Source organism: Myotis myotis, unplaced genomic scaffold, assembly GCF_014108235.1.
Source record: "Myotis myotis isolate mMyoMyo1 unplaced genomic scaffold, mMyoMyo1.p scaffold_m19_p_11, whole genome shotgun sequence".
Classification (NCBI taxonomy): Eukaryota; Metazoa; Chordata; class Mammalia; order Chiroptera; family Vespertilionidae; genus Myotis; species Myotis myotis.
The window spans coordinates 20,025,769-20,051,267 of record NW_023416315.1 but is presented as its reverse complement, the minus strand read 5'-3'; the positions used below and the strand labels follow the sequence as shown (position 1 = coordinate 20,051,267).

At 45.3% G+C, this 25,499-nt stretch overlaps 1 protein-coding gene across 1 annotated transcript in view; it reads left to right on the top strand.

The window, feature by feature from the left end:
• The first annotated feature begins 368 nt into the window (after positions 1-368).
• Positions 369-25,499, top strand: part of CHN2 (chimerin 2) — a 233,747-nt gene continuing 208,616 nt past the window's right edge. Inside the window, exon 1 of the mRNA XM_036327746.1 lies at positions 369-815. Coding sequence (XP_036183639.1) covers positions 767-815 — 49 coding nt within the window. The 5' untranslated portion in view covers positions 369-766. The remainder of the gene's footprint in view (positions 816-25,499) is intronic.

Here is a 25,499-nt window from a genome sequence, read left to right as displayed (position 1 = left end):
AACCCTAACACTTTCTCCCCACTCCCCACTCCTGGTCGCGTTCAAACCCTTGGAACAGCTCTGCGCGCTGCAGCCACACTCGCCCCTCGCCCCCCGCGGCTTCCCCGGCACCTAGGGGTCCCGCTCCTTGGTCCGGTGTCCTCCTGCCCTGCAGCCCGCAGCCTCCCCCTCCAGCCTCCGAGGCAGGTGCTGTCAAGCCCGCCGCAGCTGAACCAGCTCCCCAGTCTCCTCTCCTTCCTTTGTGTGTGCGCGCGAGCGGAGTTGGGGCGGAGGGAGGAGGGGGAGGTCGCTCTGTCTGTCTGTCTCCCACCGCCCTTGCCCGGGCTGCTCGAAGTGCGGCTGGGAAGGCAGGAGCGCAAGGGGGGGTGCGGGGAGCTGGCGGCGCGGCTCAGGGACACCCGGGCGCCCTGGTCCCCGCCGTGCGCGGGGGAGCGCTAACCGCAGCTGGGCTCGGCTGGAGGCACGATCGGTCCGCTCTGCCGCCTCCTGGCCTCCCTCGGTTCCCACCTACCTACCCCCGGACACCGGGAGAACAGCGGGCTTAGGCGCCGAGAGGGACGGAAACCACAAATAAATAGCGGCGGCGGCAGCGCGTCATCTGGTGGAGCAGGAAGTGCAGGCAGAGTCCAGAGGCTGGTGCTCTCTGCGCGCCGCCAGGACTTTGCCATGGGCTGGGGGCCGCGGCAGCCGGGAGCGGCCGGGCGAGGGCAGCGGAGGCTGCGTCCTCACCGGGGCTGAGCTACAGCGACGAGCGGGGCGCGCGGAGATGGCAGCGTCCAGCAACTCCAGTCTGTCCGGCTCCTCCGTGTCCTCTGGTGAGTTTCAGCCTGTCGGGCGCGGCTGCGAGCTGGGTCTCTCGCCCCCTGCCCTCGCCCTCGCCCGCGCCCCGGGATGGGCAGAGCCTACCTGTGGCCGCCGTGCCCGCGCGCTCAGAGTGAGAGCGAGCGTCCGGAGTGACACTTGTTTGGGTGGCCAGGACCCTCGGTGCCCGCTGACATCTGGCAGCGCGGAGATGGGAGAGCGGTGGCGCCCTTAGTTTGCGGACGCGGGCGATCGGGGGCTTGGAGGGCAGCGGGGGGAAGCGAGCGGAGGAGGGCTGGCTCTCACTTTCTGGCGCCGCTGGAGCCGGGGCTGGCGGGGCGGGGAAGGTTAGGGCGACGCCGGGCGCCCCGACCCGCTCGCAGGGCAGCGCCACTACTAAGCTGGATGCCCGCATTCAAGGCACAGGGGAGCAAACCCTCGCTCCTCGCAGACTTGATTTTCTTTGTTTGTTTCAGAAATTAGCTCCGTGGAGACACACGCTTGGGGCATGGGTTTGAGATGGAAGTAATGAAGGGATTGTGTCCTTTGGTCCTGATTGAAGAGAGTTAGCAAACAGGAGGCAGAGCCCAGCCACTGACAATTTGCCTGGCTGTGTGTGTGTGTGTGTGTGTGTGTGTGTGTGTGTGTGTGAGAGAGAGAGAGAGAGAGAGAGAGAGAGAGAGAGAGAGAGAGAGAGAGAGAGAGAGAGAGGTTTTCCCTGTGTGGCCTCCTGGAATACGCTCTGTAATTTTACTTTCCAGGCATACATTTTTTTTTCCTCCAAGTGCAGCTGAGCAAAGGGAGGGCTTCTTTCAGCTTTTCTCTGGTTGATCAGCAGGTTTAATTGAAGAGGGAAAAATTGCTAATGAATCCAAAGGAGCAGGAATCAATAGAAGCACCTCCCCACCCCCCTTTCCCTGGTTTCTGAGTATGACAGGAACCAAATCACAGTGATGCATTAGGTAGAATTCTTCTCCCTCTCTGGCCCCTGAAAACTTTAATGACAAACCTTCAAGGGATATCTGATAAGACATTTAGTGTAGGATACAGTATTCAGGGGTCAAGAAGGTCTCGACGACCCAATGGAAATGCTCAATGGATTAATATGTATTAATTCCTATTGTGTGTTGTTGCTTTATTGTTACCCCAAAATTAAATTCAAAAGAAGAATCACCTTGTTGGAGGCATTAGACAGCAAGCCAGGCATCACAGAACCATATCTGTGGATGTGTGGCTAATTAAATCATAAATGCCAGGTGAATTTGACTAAGGTGCAATTGTGATGTGCCACAGGTGATTGCCTGAAAGCCATCTGTTATCTTCTTTGGCAAATTTAGTTCCAGGGAAACAGCACTTCCATTCTTGATCACCGCCAACTAGCCACAAGTACAGTGTTGTTAGGCCTATGGTACAGTTACAGTTCAGGGTCCTCGTCATGGTAGCCAATGGGTTATAGCAGTCATATCTGATTAAGAGCAGCAGCAAGTTGACCACTTAGGGTTTTAATTCTGAGAACTCAGCAACTGCTACAGCTTATTTTTAGGACCCCCAAACCACTGCTGCTGCTTTTCAATTCATTATGGTTGACTAACATTGAATTTAAAATACAGTGATGTTGGCTCACGATTAGCAGATGGTTATCCCTCTCATAAAACTTCCCACTTGGAAAATCAACTCATGAGGGAGAGTTAGCTAGCCGTGGTCGGCAAACCGCGGCTCGCGAGCCACTTGCGGTTCTTTGGCCCCTTGAGTGTGGCTCTTCCACAAAAATACCACGTGCGGGTGCGCATGTACAGTGCGATTGAAACTTCGTGGCCCATGTGTAGAAGTCGGTATTTTGTGAAAGAGCCACACGCAAGGGGCCAAAGAGCCGCATGTGGCTTGCGAGCCGCAGGCCACTGGAAGGGAAGGAAGAATGGAGGAAGGGCCCTGAGGCAATCAGTCATGATTGACTGATGCCATGAATTACAGGTGACATGGCATCTGAATTCTCAGGTGTTGATGTAGCTTAAGAACTCTTCTTGAAGAACCTAACTCAGCCTTCAGAAGCACGTGTGGATCTGAGGCACAGAGTCAGCTTTAGGTGACGGTCATTGCTTTGCAGGCAGGCTAGAGATGCTTGTAATGGTTCTCTTTGCTTCTCAGCTACCACTATTTTATAATAGAAACTGGGGAATCACGTGAAAGCTGAAATTCAAAAAGTGGGCATGGATGTATTATTTGGTGCGCGTCGACATGGACCAGAAGCTTATATTATCTAATTCACCAATTAGTCAGGCATTTTGTCTTGAAAAATAATGAGAACTGTAGTTCTCTTTTTAAGCACACTTCTCAAGGTGTGGATCATGAATAATTCAGAGGACGCCAGCAATTCACACCTGTGAGAGGTGTTGGGCAGGAAAGAATAGAGCCTGTTGATGATGGCAGCTGGGTTCTCCCAGGCAAAGGTCAGAATCAATCAGTCAGTCACCATTTTGGAGGACCTACTATGTGCCAGGCAGTAAGTCAGAAGCCTCAGCTTCAAGGGCTTTAAGTGAGGAAGATAATTTTGGGATTGCTTCTCGCTCTGGAGTTCTAGGATTATTGTCCTTGAGTTCTGGCACCAGCACTGACCAGTTGGGTAACTTTAGGTATTATTGAACTTCTTTAAATATCAATTTACCCATCCATAAATGAAGGCAGATGTTAGTAATAGGACCTACTTCAGAGGAATATTGCCGGGATTAAATGAGATTATGTGTGTGGAGCATTTAGCACAGGGTGTGGCAGCCAAGTGCTTGGTGTGAATAAGTTTTGCTCCTTGGAGTAATGAGAAAAAAAGGCAGTCACTAGCTTAGACTTTGGGTGCAAAATAAGTCCAACACACAGAAAATCTGCCTCTTGTATTGCATGTTAAACTTGCTCTCGAGGTCTGAGCTCCATTAAACAAGCATTTAGTAAGTGTCTTTAAAGTTTCAGGCATTGTCCCAAGTGTTTGGAATAGAAAGATGAATGAAGACCCTCTCCCTCACCTTCCAGCATTAGAGGTGGACAAGCACATATCAATCTGTATTCCAGTTGGATAAAATGAATTATGTGGAGGAGATAGCAGGGAAGAGAGGATGACCTCAGTTTAGAGGAGTCAGTGGAGATAACCTGTGAGTTGGGCCTTGAAGCATGAGTAGGATTTTTCCAGAAATCAGAGAAAAGGAAAGGTATTTCAGGAAGAGGAAAGAGCTTAGGCAAAGGCCTGGAGATGAAGTTCATGACCTGATTTTCAACTTCCTTTCTTAGGGCTATTGATCTTTTTTTCTTGGTGGTTCCTCTTCTCTGCACAGTTATGCTCATAAGCCCATAAGCAGCATCACGCCTAGAGCTGCCAGGCTGCATATTTCTGCGGATGTAGGAGGTTTTCTTTCTGTTCAGGCACCAGTGTGGTCAGTGACACAGCTCTGGATGCCCTAGGACATATTTGGGCAATTGACAGTTGATTCTGTAGTATCCAGCATGTGGAGAGGTGAACTCGAATAACATGGGTTAAACCTCTCTTAAGGAAATAGCTGTGGAAGATTCAGGTTTGGGTGTGTTTGCACAGAGTAAAGATCTAATCATTTACTCCGTATTAAGCCCAAAAGTTATCTGACTTTCCTGAGAATGTTCGCACTTGTTGCTGTTGAACCCCATCACCCACATGTGTCATTTCATCTTTATGAAATGGACCCACTTAATAGAAATATTATGGGGATTAAATGAGATAATGTGCGTGGAGCATTTAGCATAGAATGTAGCACCTACATGCTTGGTGTGAATAAATCTTGCTCCTTGGAGGAATGAGAAAAAAAAAGCAACACATAACAAATACAATAATCAAGTTAAAATTAATTTTGAAATATGTTTTTTTGAGAACTCTTCAGAAATTTAAGAAATTGCTTTGCCTTTGTTTTAAAGATAACTGCTGGTAATTAAATTTCACAATCACCTAGATTGGCAAGAAGGTTTGATTACCTTTATTATTTTTTTAAATCAGAAAAAAAAGTCTCTATCCTTAAGCCTTTAATCTAGCCTTTGATTATACTGTGAAGAAAACAATGATTGATTTGCAAAATAGTTTTCGTAATCATCATGGGTTATAGTTGCTTTTATAATTGAAATAAGAACATTTTGCATATAGTAATGTGAATACGAAATGGATAATTGCACATAGTAAGGAAAAGAAAACTCAAGTAAACTAATAAAGACTCTATGAGATGTTTTTAAGTAACTAAACTAAGTAAAATATTAAATATTAAAGGGGCCCTGGGATAAGAAATAGTTAAGATTTTGAGAGCACAAAGACTGTATTATAGAAATGAAATCGACATCGACTTTTCAAATGCGAATGAAAAAGAGTAAAAATCAGTATTAGGTACAGTTATCAAACCTTAATTGGGAAAAGAAGATTCTTGAATGGACTGGGGGAGTTATTTCTCCAGATTCTGTGCAACAGTAATGTGGGCTGGGTAAATCCAGTTGCCCCTTGGTATCCACGGAGATGGGTTCCAGGACCCCAGTGGGTACCAAAATCCAAGGATGCTCAAATCCCTCATGTAAAATGGTCTACCTCAGTGCATACAGCCAGTGCTCCACACCCGTGGATATAGAGGCCCGACTGTAAAGCTATTTTCTGCTGTCACATGGGTGTTGACCGTAGAGGTGATAAATAGGAATTTTCATCGCTTATTATTGGAGGGCCTCAACCAGTGACATATACAAATCTTTCATAGTCCCAGATGCAGAAGGTAAAACTACAAGAATGCTGCCAAGACTTACATATGTGTAACCAGAAACTCCATGTAACTAACACTACAAAACGGGTTATCTTTTATAAAACAGAGAAGTCTTCTTTTGGATTCTTCAGAAATATTCAATTATGTATAAAGGCAATTTCTTTACCTTTGTTTTGGTGGTCACTGCTGGTAATTTGAATTCATAATCACCTAGAGTGGCTGGAAGATTTGATTACCTTTATTATTTTAAATCACACCAAAAAATAAAAATAAATAAATTGTGATTTCAAAAATCCCTGCATATTTTTAAAAAAACTCAGAGCTAAAATGACACCCCCCCTCCCCCCCCAAGAGAAATTGTTTGATCGGATTTGGATCCTTGTTCCTTGCTGTCTTTCTGGTGACCTTCCCACACCTCATTTTAACTTATTAGACTTTCACTGTCCATTTGAGGTAACCCTGACGAACCCAGGGATGTAGGATCAGAGGAGAGGAAGTCCTTCTTAAGCACGGCTGCACGTTTGTAGTGTCTGACAAGGGCCCACCAGCTGATGTACTTTTGCAAAAATGCCACATTACCTTCACTCCCACCAACCCTATGACCTGTTTTGGTCAACTTTTAGGGGACGCAAACAGCAGGTATTTTCCGAGGCCAGGCTGTGTAGGGTGGAACTGGATATTGTGTCCTCTGAGCTGCCACCTGGGCTTGGCCCCAGTGTCAGTCCTGCTGGGGGCCATCTGCTGCCCCGCGGGTCTCCTGTTTTTGCAAGGTGGTGAACATAAGTGGAGATTGGGTTTGGAAAACCTGTACATGAGCAGGGTCACATTGGAGTGTTCTGGAAAAGGGTTTTCTGCCAGAAGAAATTCCTGCCAAGATAGTTAGATACAGAGAAAGAGAAACGGACCTGGTGATGGACATATGATTGATAGCATCTATCACCCACCGGTCACTTATCTCTTATGAATATATTCACATTTCATGGCTCCTGAAAATATGTCACTTAATTTTCAAAATAAATTTCCTTCTTCCTTCTCTCCCTCCCTTCCCTCCCTCCCTCCCTCCCTTCCTTCCTTCCTTCCTTCCTTCCTTCCTTCCTTCCTTCCTTCCTTCCTTCTTTTCTCCTTTCTCCCTTCCTTTTTTCCTTCCTCTCTCCCATCCTCTTTCCCTTTTGCTTATCTCACCTGTTATTATGTTGGTCAGATTTCTAAATTTTCAGGTTTTCATAAATCCTGCACTTGGTCTACTTTACTGTTAATAGTTTCCAAAGCCTCTCAACACCTCCCTGCTGCTCCTTCCATGTGCGCAGTGGGAGAGGAAGTTGGTATTCTGTTTCTCACGTGGGTTCTGGTCAGAGTGGTAAGGTGGATGCCTGCATCTCTAGGGTGGCTGGTTGGTGAGAGAAAACCCACTCACACATCTCAAAGTTAGTAACAAAGGCAGAGGTTTATTTTGTCCCCATGACTAGAGGAGAACCCAGTCAGGTGTGTGCTGACCCCACAGGCAGTCTGCTCAGCTGTGGGACCCACGTGGCTGTCTGCTGGGGTCTGAGGATGAATACCTGACGTGTGTGCATGACAGTGTTGATCAAACTTTTTCACCTGTGTACCCAGGGAGAGCCATCCACTGGCTGCTCATGCAAAGAGCCTGCTTTTCCCCTCATTTATTATTACCAGGTAATCAACACCTTTGTGGAGGCCACTTTTTGACGATAGCCTTCACGATTTGGTCTGATGACAGCATTGCCTTGCTTCCACAATGTGGCCGATCAAAGCCACCCAACCTCAGCCCATTCACAGTATAACCTCAGCAGTATATAGTGTTCTGTTTTTATTGACTTACTAGAGAGGGAAAAAGAGAGAGAGAAACATTGATGTGAGAGAGAAACATCGATCAGCTGCCTCCTGTACATACCCCTACCATGGACTGAAGCTGCAACCTGGGCATGTGCCCTGACCAATGACCTTTCAGTGCATGGGATGGAGCTCAACCAACGGAGCCACACTGGCCAGGGCTATAGTGTTCTTTTAAATCATTCAACGCCTAAGCTCCCATAGACATTCTGTAATAAAGGTGTTCAGTTAATAGCCTTATTTAAAATGTTGTAACCGCCTCCAGCCAGGGGTTGCATTGATTAGATTCCTGGAGTGTTGATATCACCTACGCATTGTGCAGGCTGCCAGTCACCCCGTGCGTGGTGGGCCTGCTGGAGAGAGAACTTTTCCAAGAAGAGAGGCTGGATGCCAGTAGCAGCCTGGCAGATTCAACTAGATGTGGAGAAACAGTCTGCTTCCTCCAGCTGTGAGAGAGCCCACGTTCTGAAATGTGTCTTCATTAGAGGTCATAGGAAGAGCCCTAAACTTGGAGTCAGAAGACCTGGTCACTTAAGCTTTTAGCCAGAACATTTAAACCCTTAACCAAGGCCTTTAACCCTCAGAACCCTTAAACCCTTAACCAGTACCCTCCAACCGTTAACCAGGGCCCTTGAGCCCTTAACCAAGGCTCCTAAACCCTTAGCATAGGCACTTAAACCAGATACATAGCCAAGCCCTGCAACTAGCTAGCTATGTGGTTTGGGTGACATTAGCCTCTCTGAGCCTTAAATACCTCTCTGCAAACTGAGGGTGTGATAACCTATTTCCTGGAGTCAATGTGAGTGTTCACAGAGGTGATAGAAGCATGGCCTCCCGTAGGCCTGGCCACCATGTCACCTCAGTAGATGCCACTTCTCGCCCTTTCCTCTCTCTTTTCCTTGACGTCTCTGAACCTCAGTTTGCTTGCTATAAACCAGAAATAGCAATAGCCGACGGATTTATCCCCCAGGGTTGTCATTCCTGGAGCACTGTTTGGGAAAATGCTTATGAACTGTAAAACAACTAACAGCACTGAATGGCTGCTCCGTGTCTTCCTGTGTCCATCATGGTATGTAATTCTCACACTGTGTCTCTGAGGTAGACCTGATGCCCATTTGCAAATAAAGAAATAGGTTCAGAGAGGCCCGGGGCTTGGATTTGAGGTGCTAGGATTAGAACAAGGTCTTCCTAATATCAAGGCCCATTCTTTGTCCTCACAGGGGTTTGTTTCCATCTCCGTGTAAGAAGTCTGTGACATAGAAGTTGAAGGCTGAGATACATGCGCGTTGTTAACAGGGAAAACACAGCACTATCCTTGTGCTTTATGTTGCTGCGCTTAGTAGTTACTCAGACCCTCCCTCGGCCTGACTGAAGCTCATTCTCACCAGTGCTGGGACCTGGGAGGTGTTCCAAGTCATTGCTCTGCAGAGAGGACACCTGGGGGTGGGGGTGGGGGAAGGGTTGTGCTTGCGGTATCTGGACTTAAGAATAGTCTTGCCAGGTGAAGCATTTATTGCACTATTCTTGCAACTTTTCCAAAGATTTGAACATTTTCTAAATGAAAGTGGGGAGAAACTAGGGAAGAAAAGAGCGGTGATACTTTGCACTGAGTTCATTATCTTCACTGGCGTGTTAACAGCACTCCATGTGGGGTGAGCATATCAAGTCTTGTTATCATCCCCAGACACTCCCAGATGCTGAGTCCTCAGGCGGCAGCATATATGTTCTTTAGCTTATATCTTTAGTGAGAAAGTCAAGGAACCAAATGATGGAAGAAGTTCAGAGAGCTCACATGCAATTCCTACCGGAGGAGGCCTTTTCTCCTGAGCCGGATTGACTTTGCATTGCATTGCAGCTTGGGAGGGAGGAGGGACCGTGGAGGTTGTTTAGCAGGATCCCAACAGTGTCTAAGCCAGAGAACCCGGGCCCAGGAGCTCCAGAAACTGCTCAGTGCCACTCAGAGCGCTGGTGGGGCCGGAGCTGAGCTGTTGTCTAGCACCCAGGCCCTCAGAACATTAATTCTCCATTTCTCTCCCCTGCTCATCCTACAGAGCATCCTTAGAGAATTTCTTGCAGACGTTTGTTCCTGTCTGGCTTTCCTGAAGCTGTTTAATTATTTAATATTTTCAAAATACAAGTCAAAAGTGCTTTGTATTTTAAACGGGCCTTCGACCTCAAGGCTGCTGCTGTGCGAATGAGGCACTAAGACTCCGGTGACCTTGTGTCTGCCCTGACTGTATTCAGCCGCGCTGTTCCGCACGGTAGCCACAAGCCACATGTAGCTATTTAAATGTAAAACAATTCATTTCCTCAATTGCACGAGACACGTTTCAAGTGCTCAGTTGCACATGTGGCTAGTGGCTGCCGAACTAGACAGCAGGAATAGAATATTGCCTTCAGTGTGCAGCCGACGCTATTGGGCAGCACTGGCGTGCAGGGTTAGCAGTTCTAAGACAGGGACCCTACTAATGTAAAATTAATAAGCGAAGGAGAGAAATGTGATAGAATGTTCTCCCGTTCCTGCGTTTGCTCCTGGTGCTGCTTAGGTTATATTTTACTAATTTTGCAAAACAGCTTTTTTTTTTTTAAGTGATTCTTTTTCATAACCTTGAGGGAAACTGTGCAATGACAGCTGAAGGATGATGTTGGGGAGAGTAATTAAAATGTTATAAACTCTTCTAGTCCTAAAGGTTGATTCAAATTTTTTTTTAAAAAAAAGGTCTGTTGCCCTACCCGGTTTGGCTCAGTTGATAGAGCGTTGGCTTGCGGACTAAAGGATCCCAGGTTCGATTCTGGTCAAGCGCATGTACCTTGGTTGTGGGCACATCCCCAGTAGGGGGTGTGCAGGAGGCAGCTGATCCATGTTTCTCTCTCATGGATGTTTCTAACTCTCTATTCCTCTCCCTTCCTCTCTGTAAAAAAAAAAAAAAAAAAGTCTATTGTTTCCCTAATGGGCACTCCACTTCTTTTTTACATAATCCCCAGTGAGTTGTAATTTCACCCTTAAATACCCAGAAGAAGTTTGGATCTTACAATTGTATCTCTTCCAAAACATCATAAAGAAAATGGGAAAATTGTGAATGTGCGGACTGAGGTTGCAGGTGGCATATCCAAACTGTACTGTTTAAATCAGATTTTCTGCCAACTTGGCCTTCAGCTAACCATTGGCCTAGAAGCATTTTGCTCCTGCAAAAGGCCCACATATGGGGAAAAGCAGATGCACACTGGATTTTAGAAAATAAAGTTAGCTTTTGGAATTTTCAGCAACTTTAATTGGGGGGAAATGCATGCAAATACGATGCAAGAACATGACAGTTCCTAAGAAAAGGAAGCTGCCGCTTCCTTGAACTTCTGTTACCATCTTTGAGTGCAACAAACACTGAAACGTGAAAGGTTTCTTTAAAGTGTCAAGCAGCTGTTAGGGAAGAGGTGGATGCGGAGCTCAGTGGACTCAGAAACGTGATTATTATTGCCATAACTCCGATCATAAACTTAGGGCATATGAATCACAGAGTCACTGGGGCGATAACCTTATGCAAGTCTTGTCTCATCAGGGGCCTGGTCCCTGGATTTCATGATGCTCCATCTTTGCCCTCTGTATCCTCAGTCCTGGCTGACCACTATCTTCTTCAAGGAAACAGAAGCCAGCACTTCCTTATGATTTCAGATAATGCCGCGCTAACATTCTAAAGTGCTTTTTCTTAAGTAATTTTGCTTCTAAGGAATAAACCTGAGAGATCAATGTTGGGACAGCAAGTGAACAGGAAGCAAGGAGTGGGGTTTTGTGGGTAAATCTTCTGTAGCATCTGCTGGAGTGGGGGCCGTAGCATTGACCTTTAAATATGCTCCTCGAGCCCTGACCTGTGCTGTCCAGTGCGGTAGCCACGTGGGCTCTGTAGACCTCTAAGTGGTGAGCCTGAATTGAGGTGGCTGCAAGGCAAAATACACACCAGAGTTAAAAACTTAGAACCAAACCAAAGGACAGTTCCAAATATTATATTGGTTATATGTGGAAATGATAACAATTTTTTAGATATTAGGTAAAGAAGACTAAAAATTAACTTCACATCTTTTTAAATGTTTAACGTAGCTACAAGAAATATTTAAAATTACACATGTGACTCATATTTGTACTAGACAGCACTGGTCTGGACAATATTCCAGAGAATGTTCTAGCCTTCATCACAGACTTCACCACACAGACCCGGCAGATCCACCGACCAGTGGCTCCCACAGCTGTAGCCCTGTCCACTTTCCCAGCCAGAACTTACCCTGGCAGGCCCTGATCTCAGGTCCCTGTTTTGTTTTAGTCCCGGACAGTGAGTGCTGTCCCTCATCTACCTGCGTCTGGTCAGTGACATTGAAATGAAATACCGTCGAGAGGGACAGGTTGGGGCGTTTAGCAGATTCTTGTTTATGCAAGTTTTGTGCTTTGTTTTTTATTTTGCTTCACTATAATTCTAGACTTTGCATATTTACTTGTTATATTTATGTACACCCCTCCTTCCAAGAAAAGCCAGCGATGCCATAATGCTGCAAAGTTGGAAAGAGAAGCTGAGAGAAGAAAGAACACATTTTTCTCTCTGCCTGTGCAGAAAATTCTTGTCTGATAGTCTTTGCACCGAGGCTTCTTGCTGTGAATATGTATATGTCTGTAGGCGGGTATATGTGTCTGTTTGTGCGTGTTTGTGTGTATATGTATACACAGAAAGCAGAAGTGGATTCAGTTTCAAACAAAAGTTGTTTCCAAGCAAATATATAACAAATAAATTAATATCAAGGGGAATGAAAAGTCAGGCCCAGCATTACTTTTAGTAATGAAAGAATCCCACTTGGGATTATGCTAATGATGTGTAGATATTAATACACATAATTTGGCTGCCTAATATTGATTTAAGTTGCTCATTCACATTCACTTTATTATAGGAAAAATTAGCCATTCTGTTTTACAGGGCTGGTCCCTGAGGACATGGAGACTGTTAAGCCATGTTTATTGGGTAAATAATCCTATTTTGCTGACTTTCATATGCAAAGAGAACATTATCTTGTCTCCTTCAGGAAGCGCCCTGTGAGTTGTTAGTTTCTGGTTGGGATGTGATTAGTTGAAGCCAGGTGTCCCCTCTGTTATCTCCCGAGCGGGTGATCAATGTCCAGGGTTGAAGGTGCTCTCAGTGACCAGAGCACATGATTCTTCTTGTGACGTTCATATGCCTGAGGGTTGAACTTTGCCCACGTGCGAGCACTGTGCTTGTTTCAAGCAACCAGACTAACGCCTCCCCCCTTCCCCTCCCCCAATATGAATCTTCCTCGGAGGAGAAAGCTGTTGATGGGGCCTCTGTAAACTCTCCAGAAATAGTATGATTCAGATTAGCAGCATATCCTAGGCAGGTACAAACGGGAGGCAGCATTTTGAACTGGACAATGCAATTTGTCATAAGAACGTAACAACTGCCTCAGTGCTTATTGGGGTCTGTATTCTAACCTCTAATAGCGCTGAATGGTATTTTGTAAAAATGCGCAGCAGCCTTTCAGGAAAGAGGCGCCCTGCAGACATCTTATTTTCCATAAGTTGCCGAGTGCAGATCCGTCATCAGGAATTTCATGGCAGCGTGTTTCTGAGTCTGTGTGTAGTTCAAGCTGGTGCTCCTTGTGGTGGTAAGTTCCCTTCATTTTCTGCCCCTAGAGTGGACTGGTGTTGCTTTTTATTGCTTTACATATAACTCTCTGAAGTCCATCTAATGTTTGTTTTGGGGTTCTGTAAATGATTGTGGGTTCATTTGAACCCGGGACTCCAAGGTAGGTGTTGTGTGACAAGCGCTGGGAGTTGGAGGTCTGGCCCAAACACCAGCACCCACTGGCTGAGCTTATTTGGACATCTCTGATTGTCCATTTCCTCATCCAAAAAATGCCTCATAATACTCATTGAGAGAATCAACTGGGATAATGTCTGTGCAAAACACTTGGAAATTTATGAACAAAACAAAAGTCTCTGGGCCTGATGAAGTTCCCCTTCTGATTTAGTTGCTCCTTGGGTCCCTTTCCAAGGTGATGAGTGATTGCTCAGAGTTCCTGATTCTTTAAAATAACTGGAAAAATCTCCCCTAAATATGCTACCTTGCTCTTGTTCATCAGCCTTTCAGAACCCTGCAGTGGAATCCCACCAGTTTTGAATTTCTCAGTGTAAGAATCCACTGTGCATCCCACATCCCCATAAGCATTTTAAGTTAGCCCAGACAGGTCGCTCATCCAAAGGGACACTACTGTTGACTAATCCAGAGGAGTGGCTCTTTTTAAAATTATATTTGATGTAATAGTCAATATATGTAAATAAATATCTGCAATACATGCCAGCTACAAAGCACAGCAACATAACTCATAATAGAAAAGCCACCACCCAACCTAGGATTGTTACCTACCCTTCCATCTTCCTGGGTCCTCTTCTCCCTTCCCACCCCTATCTTCTTTCATTCTCCTCTTCCAAAGGTAACCACTACTCCAAACTTTCTGCTTATTATTTCCTTGCCTTTTCTTCTTTCTTTTAATAATTGTATCACTAAAATTAAATTGCTGATCCTAGGGCACAGAATAGTGTCTGACAGGCAGTAGGCCCTCAGTAGCAAATTGTTGAGTGAGTGAATATGTTTCCATCTCAAGCACTCTATTGTAAGAATGACGCTATAGCCCCTCCATTACCTCTTGTAAGTCAATCAGTTCTGTGAGGATCCCATCCCTGGTTCACATTAGCCACATGCCTTTAATGATTTTTAGAAAGTTCGTTTTTCTAACCTTGATAATATGGATTATTTGTACTCATTGTAATAGGAGACTCAGAACCAGGACTTCTTAAACTAGATTTGTAGTCCAGAAGCTCTTTTCAGTGAACACTCAAGGAACAACAGAAGTAAAACTGGCATTCAACAAGGAGAGCTGCAGAGAACAATTAAAAAGTGATAGAGGCCACAGGACAGCAAGGATGAACCCTGAAAACTTTATGCTTAATACAAGAAGCCAGTTATAAAGGGCTGCATAGTGCATGATCCCACTTTCATGAGATGTCCAGAACAGGCAAATCACAGAGACAGAAAGTAGATCCGATGTTTCCAGGGACTGGGAGGGTTGGAGGGAAACTCGAGTGATGGCTAATGGGCACCGGTTTCTGTTGGGGTGATGAGTTGTTCTAAAATGGATTGTGGTGATGGTTGCACCCATCTGTGAATATACTAAAAGTCACTGAATGGTACACTTTTAAATGGGTGAATTGCAGGGTATGTGAATATATCTCCATAAAGCTGTTACTTAAGAGGCAACAACAACAAAAAAAGGCTACAGTAGGAATGAGAAGGTGAAAAGCCGTGAAGTGAGCAGACAGGAAAAGCCCCCGTAGATCAAGTCCTTGGACAGGATGCTTATAATCAGACAGGCACGTGCACTTCACAGTCAGCTATCTTGATGAACACGTGCGGGCGCCCCTCCTCTTCCCATTTTTATTTCCACATTTGTCTTTTTCTGCTGCCAGCCCCGAGCCCTCAGAAGGTCGCATAGAGCCCCATTTCTGTGACTGGCTCACAGAATCAGCTCCCTTCCCCCATTTACCCTAACGGCTGCCATATCATCCCTTCAGCAAAGGAACATAGGAGAACCCCAGCTCTCCTCTGTTGATGCCGGACAAAGCAAGTCACGCATTTTGAATGACTAGTTAATTAGATTCCTCTGCAGCTTTTCAAGGCCTGGGCCCCACCCTTCTGCCCTCAGATGGAACGCAAGTCACCCGGGAACCAAGCTTCCCGCTGGGTGCCTGGTGCTGCTGAGTGTTATTAGCACAGGTGTGCGTCTGCTGCTGCCTCGGATGCCCTGTAGATGGACGCATGTGCAGACCTTTCCAAGGGTGTCACCTGCTGCCTCTTTTGTTGTTTCCAATCAAAGAGCCGACACCCTTGGATCACATCCGGTCACAGTATTGTACCGTTAATACTCTGGTGGGAAGACTACGCTACTAGGCAGGTACGGCTGTCTCAGGTGCTCTCATAGCATTTACTTTTACCCTGACCAAGTAAAGGAAAATGCATTGGATCGGATGTAAAATGTGAATATTACCAATGAAGTTTTCTAAAGCCACATACAGTTTGCTATAATGAATCCAACCAATAATCACTTTTGAAAAACCTACTGGTGTTGAGAGTGTGGTTGGTGCAGAATGTCTTTTCCCCAGGTTTGGAGTCTCCTAGAGCAAGATACACTTTCTGTGGGCAGGAGGCAGATCTGGCCTTGGTGGGGATAAAGACGGGTGTCTTTGGGGAACAGAGTTCCTGGGTGGTTACTTTCATGGGAAGACTTCAGTCATCAATGGCCTGTGTGCGTTTATAGGATGGCTGGCTTCCCTTCAAGGATCGTCTGCCTTCTTCCCTCCATGGACAATAAAGATAAGCACCCACACACAATACAGATACTAGTAAATGCCCATTCATGGGAATGTGAGGACAAAGCAAGCACTGAGCCATCTTCCTGAGCCCTTTCCTTACACTCCCATTTGGAGTATTTTCCTGGCACCCAGAGGAGGAAGTGGGTTTGGGTTACAGTGGATTTGCTGATCCAAGTCCTCTGTCGGGGGAAATCTGGTTGCCTGGGTCACCTAGGACCACAGCACACGTGGACAAGGCTGGCCTTGGCAGCTCTCTCCAGGTGTAGATTTTATACCTTGGTCCTCCTTCCTAATGCCACAGGAAAACCCCTTCTCTAACAAAAGATGCACTGTCCCTGGGACCTGCTGTTCATGCAACTTTTCTCTTGCTGACACCAACATCCATAGCACAGTCACACCTCCTCACTTCCTGACCAGAACATTCCAGGGTGCTATTGTCCTATGGGTTAATTTCCTGCTGCAAATATAGAAAACCCTGAGAAGTGAGAGACAGGGACATCATACGCTGTGGCATCAGACTCTGTCTGCTTCCCAGGAGTCCTCTGGGCTCTGCCTTCTTGGTGGAAGGGCCTTGTTCTCTTTCTGACGTCAAGACGACAACGGCAGCCCCTGGCATCACGTTTAGAAAGAGGAAAGGAGGAATGTCTTCCTCCTGCCTGAGTGGAGAGGGAGGAAACCTTTCCCAGAAGTGCCCCTTCCCCCAGCAGAGTTCCCCTGGCCCCATTGGCCACAGTTTTGTCACATGGTCACCTGTGAGCCAATCACTGGCAGGGAGAATAGGATTCCCATGGTGTCCTCAGTGGTCATGACTGCCTTCCTGTAATGGGAGTGGGGTCAGTGTCCCTGAAGGGGTGAGGACACTGAATGCATCAGGGTTCTGTGAAGGAGGAAGGAGGAGCTGAGTGTGCCTGCCACAGTTGTATCATGAATGTGACACGAATGTCCTCAGCCCTTGGCTTCCCTAAGGCCACGATGGAAATACTGCGAGTTCTAAGACACCTGGCTTCTCCGGCAAAGGACTCAGTCTAGTTGAGAGTCTACTAGTAAGAGTTGTGCCCCTCTCACTCTGTAATGATATTCACTCCCAGGCAAAAACATGGCTGCTTCCTGTCCAAAGCAATGACTGACAGCTTTTCCTGGTGCATTTTCACTGCTTGGCGCTTCATGGGTTCGAAGCGCTTTGTTTTATGGTTTCGGAAAAACATAGAGCCATTCACTCAAAATTAGAGAGTCTTTAGCTCTCGTGAAAAATAGGGCAGTGAGGTTGGGAGGTTTTAATTTTTGACCGACTTCAACATCCCTGGACCCAGTGTCAGAATTGTTTCTGAGAAATTGTTTCAGGGGATAATAGTAGATGATTCAACCACTCCTGGTTGCTATGGCAAGGAGAGTCTAAAGCTTTGATTTAGGAGAAATAGTGATCATTAGCAGCTCTTTGTTTTTAAAACAGAGAGCCTTCAAATTGTCACGTCCTGAGTGGAACAGATGACTGGCATCTCATTTGAGGAAGAATCTCAGGCTCTTATTGAAAAGAGAACAGGCAGAATGCTGCGGAGAGCAGGGCCCTGCTTTTCATTTTTATGGCAGGATCTTTTATTTAAAGATCATTGGACCAGGAGTCCTACGACCCAGCTCTATGCTAGTTTCATCTCTGAATTTGCTGTTCGGATGGCCTGGGGCAAATGGCATTATCGGTTTGTAACTTTGGCTGCTTGTCTGTAGAATGATTACTTCACACCAGAGCATCCCGGAGGGACTTGAAAATTTTATGAGTTTCTGACTCTGCCGGTTTCCTCTTGCCAATTGATGGTGCCTTGCTACTCCCTGCAAGGGAACGACCCTCCCTCCCCACACACGCACTTCACCTCGCAATCACCTTTGGCCCCATTTGTTCTGGGCGCCTGGTCTGGAAGATGTGAAGAGCTGTTGGGGCCTGTGCTGCTCCCCCATCTCAGTCATCACTCTAAGCAGCCCAGAGAGGGTCCCAGTGCTCCTGGGCAGCGTTCACAGTGTTTTAGAATGTGACTTGCACTAAGAAATACCTTTTACATCACAAACACACACACACACACACACACACACACACACACACACACACACACACAGCAGTAATTCCCCCTTTTTAGTCTGATCTGCAGTGTCTCTTCGTTACTCCAAGGAGGGAAATACAAGTGGCTCTAATGAAAGGAGCTGTGGTCATTCTTTCTAGACTTTGCCAAAACCCCCTTTGAAGAAATACTTTCTTACTTTCACAACTAAGTCATTTCAATCCTACTTTCATTTCAACTTAAATATGGCCTCCTTTCTGCAGCTCTGGACTAATCAATCGTAAGCGCCTCGAGAGAAGGGTCTGGGTCTCACTACCTTCCTACCACCCAGCCGCTGACCATGGGGCCAGCACACAGTAGTCCTCAAATGTCTCTTACAGTTTTACCTCCTTTGGCCACATGGAATCCGCCTTTTTTAGGAAGCTTCATCTGTCCCGGGACTGAAGGCTCCCTGGAACGGTACTGGCTCCTTGTCAGCAGCCTTCAAAGTCGTCTCCCTTCTTGAGAGCTTGTTTGGAGGTTCTAGCAGGGGAGCGCAGCTACTCGTATACCCTTGACCGAAGACCGGTCCTCTCCTGGGGGGGGGGGGGGGGGAAGGTCGTCCTCTTCGACCGAGCGCGCAGCTTCGGGAGGGACGCACATGGATCGGTGAGGGAGGAGGGGGACACCCGCCTAGCCAGCCAGATCAGCCGAATCAACCCTGGCGATCAATGGGGTGACAGATGTCGCAGCCAGATCGCCCTCACATCCGTCTCCCTTCTTATGGAGCAGTTTTTGTCCCTCCTGCTCATGAGCTTGCCATCCTCAGTCAGCCGGGCGTGGTGTTTGTCTTCCTGTGGTATCTGCCCTCATCTCCACCAATTTATTGACCAGAGACTAGTTTGAGATGGGCTACATGACGAAAAACATTGCCATTCCTGAATGTGTCTAATTTCAGTCATAATTTCAGATGGAGGTTAAGTAAATATTTTTATGAGTATATGGTGTATATTAATCCATGTTGAGTATGCCTTAATTATGGAATTACCCAAATATTTTATGTAAAAAAAATTGGTAAGCAAGGTGGCAATACTCTGAGCCTTAATCCTCTCATCCTTGCTTTCTCCTTCCTTCCTCCTTCTCTTTTTCATAAACATTGAGTACATACTTATGTCAGCCACCATGCGTGCCTCTGGGGAGGGACATAAAGAGATAGGAAGCAACCCCTTGTGACTTACTGTTCAGAATCTATCCCCAGTCAATCATCACCCCATAAAGACAGCGCCCCTCAGGTCACCGGCCACTAGTAGAGGGCCTGCACATCCCAGCTTTGTAACAACGTTTTTTGGATGAATAACTGAATGGAGACATGAACCTCACCACAAAGGAGTTTACGGTTTAAGGTTTGATAGTGAATGTGGACTTTGTGGAACTTTGTAGAACTTGTAAAGTTATTATCAGTTATAAATGTTTGTAGTTCAAAACTCTTTTGTTAAGCCCAGCCAGTGTGGCTCAATGGTTGAGCATCAACTTATAAATCAGGAGGTCACGGTTCGATTCCTGGTCTGAGCACATGCCCGGGTTGTGGGCTCGATCCCCAGTCGGGGGGAGGGCAAGCAGGAGGCAGCTGATCAATGATTCTCTCTCATCATTGATGTTTCTATCTCTCCCTCTCCCTTCCTCTCGGAAATCAATAAAAATATATTTTAAAAAATTTAAAAAACTCTTCCCTTGAGTTACTACCCCTTTGGATCACTAGTTTCTGAGACTTTTGTCCCCACTTAGAGATGCCAGAAGTTGTTCATGGGGGTCCTTACCCACAGGGGCAAGGGATGGCCTGGAGACGGCCAACAAGAAGCCTGGAAGGGAGGCTGAACATGTCACACACCGTCCACCTCTCCCGCCTGTGGTTCTAGCTGGAAGGAGCACTCCCAGTTCTCATTCTCTCTGGTTCTGCACATGTCGCAGTCCTGGGAGGCCTCCGGATGTCCTGATTAAGGGTTTCATTTAGCCTGGAGGCAGGCCTGTAGTTGTAACTCTGTACCATGAGAAAAGCATTTTTAAAACTAACACATAAGTCTGTGTTTGTTTTCCAAAGTTTTTTCTTCTATGTGCGTTACAATTTTACCTTTCTGCCAGGCCAGGAGATTTTAACTTCGCTACTGGTTAAACAGGAATTAGAAATGCTTGCTCTGTTATTCCAGGGCAAGGATTTGCTTTGATGGAAAATAATATTGTGTGTGTGTGTGTGTGTGTGTGTGTGTGAATGTCTGTGTATATGGGTGTGTCTGTGAGTTCCTGTGTGTATCACGAGTATTGTGTGTCTGTCTGGGACTGTGTGTGTGTGTCAGGATATGTGTGTGTCTTTGTGGGATATAGGACATAAGTGTGTCTTTGTGGTATGAGGTAGATTCAGTTTCCAGGGGAAAGGAAACTTTCAGAGGATCCTTACCTATGGGATGAGTTTTTAGCCACTATCTTTTCTTTTCATTTTAAATTATTTATCACGTCCTTCAGTGACTGATTCTAAATAGGAAAGAGTTCTTTTGAAGAGTGGAAATGATATCATTTAACATTTTAATGGTTATATATAATTAATCTTATTATGTAAACCAATTATGTTTGATTCCCAGATGGAGTTTATAACTAATCCTAAGTAATTCTCCCCATGTAATGACTGACAAGCCATAGAGTCAAACTGTCAGAAAAGCAGCTATTTGGGGGGGGGGGGTTGGAACATTTTTCATAGACGTTTTAGTTGCTGAAAGAGACCTTGCAGATTTCCTTCAACATTCAAAAAGCAAGAGGAAGAGGAAATTACAATTAATAGTCTTAAAATTCCAATTAATCTCTCAAATAGTGATTAATTTCCAGAGACACGGAGACTCAGCCGTGTATCTGAGTGAAAGAAAAAGACAATTAGGGTTGGGGAAATTGGTAAAGCACACTCTGGTAGTTGGAAATCCCACCAGGATCAAAGACGGTACGAGAATGGAGGTAATTGACAAGGCTGGAAGCCTGCCACAAACTGTACAGCACTGGCTTTTCTTTCTTTCTTTTCTTTTCTTTTTTTTTATTGTCTAAAGTTTTACATATGTCTCCTTTTTCCCCAAATGACCCCCTCCCCCATTCCTTCCCAGCCCAGGCAAGCGCCCCCACCACCCCAGTGTCTGTGTCCATTGGTTATGCTAATATGCATGCATATAAGTCCTTTGGTTGCTCTCTAACCCCCCTTCCCCTACCATTTGTCTCTAGATCAATCTATTCTTATTCATCAAATTATGTTGATCATTATATCCCACCTATGAGTGAGATCATGTGATATTTATCTTTCTCCGACTGGCTTATTTTGCTTAGCATAATGCCGTCCAGTTCCATCCATGCTGTTGCAAATGGTAAAAGTTCCTTCTTTTTAATAGCGGCGTAGTATTCCATTGTGTAGATGTACCACTGTTTTTTAATCCCCTCATCTGCTGATGGGCACTTAGGCTGTTTCCAAATCTTAGCTATTGTAGATTGTGCTGCTATGAACATAGGGGTGCATATATCCTTTCTGATTGGTGTTTCTGGTTTCTTGGGATATAGTCCTAGAAGTGGGATCACTGGATCAAATGGGAGTTCCATTTTTAACTTTTCAGGAAACTCTTTTCTTAATGGGACAAATGTACCCTGTTGGAAATCCACTGACCATGTTTCCTAAAGCCGTCTTTTGGCTCTTCATGGAAATGCTCAGTAAGATCTGCTATCAATTAGAGTGCTTTATTGTCACCTTTTGGCTCATTTGGCTGAGATTTTGGCCTCTGCCTGCTTTGCTCTCAGGACACACTCGGGGCTCCCCTGTGCTAAGCAGTGTGGCTCTCAGCTGGTGCAAGTCTGCTGAAGGTAGTGGACGCTTTACATTTCTGAGGCCACTGATGTAGCATCACAAGGACCAATGGATGCATCCACATTTTCCTCTATAAAGGCAAAGTAATACCATTGCATTTTTTTTGCGGGGGGGGGGGGGGAGGAGGGTGCAAATTATTGAGAACAGGATAAATGGGAACAATGGGAAAATTAGCATATTCTCCTAGAGTTGGCTATTCTTATGAAAATTATACTTATTTTAGCATGCAAATGCTAAATTCAAATTAGGGTGTATTCAATGTTAGGTCTTCTGGAACTAATTTTATATACCTGAAGTTTTAATTATATGGTAATGAAGAGGGGGATAAACTTTTACAGTAGCATGGCTTTCTCTCTGCTCTTGCTCCCCAGTCCAGTACTTATTAGGGGGGGAAAAAACCCTTCAGAAAACGAGGAATAAACATCACAGTCCCGTGAACTTCTAAATATATGCAGTGCTTCACAGAAATAATGTAAGTGAACTCACCATTGCGGTCAGCTGGGAAACTTAACTTTCAGAGGGATTTGACCAGCTATACTGACCTAGAAAACTAAATAAGCAGTTTGGAAAATCTGGTTTGTGCGTATAATTATTTTTATATTATCTCAGGCTGTGCCTTGCAAAGAGCAAACCACAGTAGTTATCTGACCTATTGCTCTACCCTTGCCTTTTCTCCAACACAGTAATTGTGTTAGACTCAGCATGTTTTCCCCTAACTGCACGGGGGACATTCCTTAACTTCAGCAGCCCCCTATCTCAGGCTGTTCAAGTGCTCTGTATCCGCCTCTCAATCGGAATGGAAAAGAAACCTTAAGTCAGGATGAATGGTAACATTTATACACGGGGAGGTGGGCGTTGGAAAAGTAAAAGCATTTGGCACTTTCATGAGCTGGAAAATGTCTTGAAAATGGTGCTGTATCATAGTTTTCACTAGAATAGAAAATTAATCTTCAAAATGAAAGAGTCCTAACAATGCTTTTTATTTGAATACAAGTATTGAGGGGGTGGTTATAGGTTGCAGGATGGCTTTCAGGCCCCAGGGTCCTTTGGGTGTACTGCTTAAATTCTGGTTCTTCCTTTAACAAGGAGGAATACTTTCCTTTGATTATAAGCATGATTCTAAGGATATCTGAATGAAAGATACACTTCTGATCCTTTGCCATCTCAGCCTCATCCCCTGGGCAGCAGGCTGGCATGCCATCGCCTGAGTGTGAATGAATGCAGATGTGCAGGAAGATGTGTGTCTCTGCCTGGGCTGGAAGGAACTGGCAGCGAAGCAGTTTAATCAGGATACCCCGGACGCCTTATCATGCTGATTAGCTAGCATTGTAATTAGAAGACATTTAATTTTTGTTTACAGTATGGAAGTGACTGGTGGGGTGCAGATATTAATAACTAGACTTAGCCTGTAGTTTAACCCTCTTAATCTTCTATTTTTTAAAAGACTATTCAAGGGAAACAAAGCTGTCAAGGGCCCTGGGTGGTTTTAGTCTGATTTGGGATAGCGACATCCTCTGCCACCTATGCCTCCAGCACCCTGAGCCCTGCCAGCAAAGCAGCACCTTCTGCTCAGCTCTGGAGCTGGCTTCTTGTCCTTCCTCAGGGAGTGCTATGACAGCAATGCTAGAAGCAGAAGTCATGCTTGTGAAGGTGGGCCTGAGGACTGGTGGTATCACACAATAACTCAGTGGAAAGGTAGTATCCCATTAAGATATTTGTGTGTGTTTGTTTTTATTGATTTCAGCGAGAGGAAGGGAGAGAGGGATAGAAACATCAATGATGAGAGAGAATCATTGATTGGCTGCCTCCTGCTAGGGACTGAGCCAGAAACTCGGGCATGTGCCTTGACCGGGAGTCAAACCATGACCTTCTGGTTCATGGGTCAACTCTCAACCACTGAGCCACACTGGCTGGATAAGATATGGTTTTTAACTTGAATTTATTAGGTAATATTGATTAATAAAATAAAGTTAGGTTTTAATACTATTGATAGATGCAACCGATCCACTCAGGCCTTCCAGTGAAACAGTGATTTGCATTTCTACCATTTCCCAGGATAACCTCTATTCTGGCTTTCTCGCCATAGGATAATTTATCTCTGTTTGTATTTTATATGCACAGCATCACGCAATATTTACTTATTTACTATTTTCTATCTAGGTTCTTTTACTCAACATTATGTCTTGAGATTCATCCATATATTATGTCTACCTGTGGTTCATTCTTTGTCACTGTTGTAGAATAATCCAATTTCTACATATTTATATATACTTATGTATTCTGCCTCTGATGACGCTTGGGTTGTTTACAACTGGCCCTCCTACAAAAACATGCTGCTATGTATATTCCTGTATGTGCAATATGAACACTATCTGCTATGTAGATACCCACATGTGGAATTGTTAGCTCCTGGGGTATGTGGTGTATCTTCAACTTTACAAGATGCCACCAAACAATTTTCCAAAGCAGTTTTACAGTTTATACTTCCACCCAGCAGTGTATGAGAATTCCAGTTGCGATGTATCTATACCACTCCCAGGACTTAAAACTCTGTTGAGTTGATTCTCTAAGACTCTGCAGGCAATAAAATCCAATGCTTTTCTGTTTTAAGAATAGAAGCATTTCATCAAGGAAATGCTCATTACATTTGACCAGACTGTTAAAACCACTGCCGTAGCGACACAGCACACAAGCATGATGGGAGAGACAGTTTCCACAGATGTCCCCAGGTCACACCATCCTAAGGCCCACTTACCTGAAAGAGGAACAATTAGGTGGAATTTCTGTCCCAATTAAGAAGCCCTTTCTTCTTAACTTTTTTCACTAGAAATGTTCCAGTTGTGAAAAGCTATAAAATGATTTCTGATTAAGTGATACTAAGTGTGAACACAGCAAATATAATAAAATAAAAAAAAGATAGACATATAGGCCATAGGAAGCCATTTCTGTCCTTAGTAACTTTATGATCCTGGTCACTTCATGACTTTGTCTCAGTTTTAAGTATATGCAGAAACTGTGGCATATTGTATTTTCTCTGCTTACCAAAAAGATTATTGTGAGAAGTAACTGAAATGCCTACAACAGCTAATCCATATGAATATTTAAAGTTAAAGCATTTTTATATACTTTTATATCTATATATATAAAAGCCCAAGTGACCATTCAACTGTTTGACCAATAGCTATGATGTGCACTGACCACCAGGGGGCAGACGCTCAATGCACAGGCATGGAAACATGGAACAGACTGATGAATATCAGAGGGAAGGGGGTAGGAGGAGGGCGGGAAGAGATTAACCAAAGATTTTATATGCATACTAGAGGCCCAGTGCACGGATTTGTGCACCGGTGGCTCCCTCGGCCTGGCCTACGGGGATCGGGTGAAACCAGCTTTTCGCTATCCCCCAAGAGGTCCCAAATTGCAAGAGGGCACAGGTCAGGCCAAGGGACCCCACTAGTGCACAAAACCATGCACTGGACCTCTAGTATATAGATAATAGAGAGGAAGGAAGAGAGAGAGAGAGAGAGAGAGAGAGAGAGAGAGAGAGAGAGAGAGAGAGAGAGAGAGAGAAAGAGAAAGAGAAAGAGAGAAACATCTATCAGTTGCTTCCTGCAGATGCCCTGACTAGGGATCCAACCTGCAACCTGCAACCTGCTTACGTGCCCTGACCAGGAATTGAATGCCACCTTTTGATGTATAGGATGATGCTCCAACCAACTGAGCCACCTGGCCAGGGCTTCAAGGAAGGGGTCAATGGGCAAGGGGTAAAG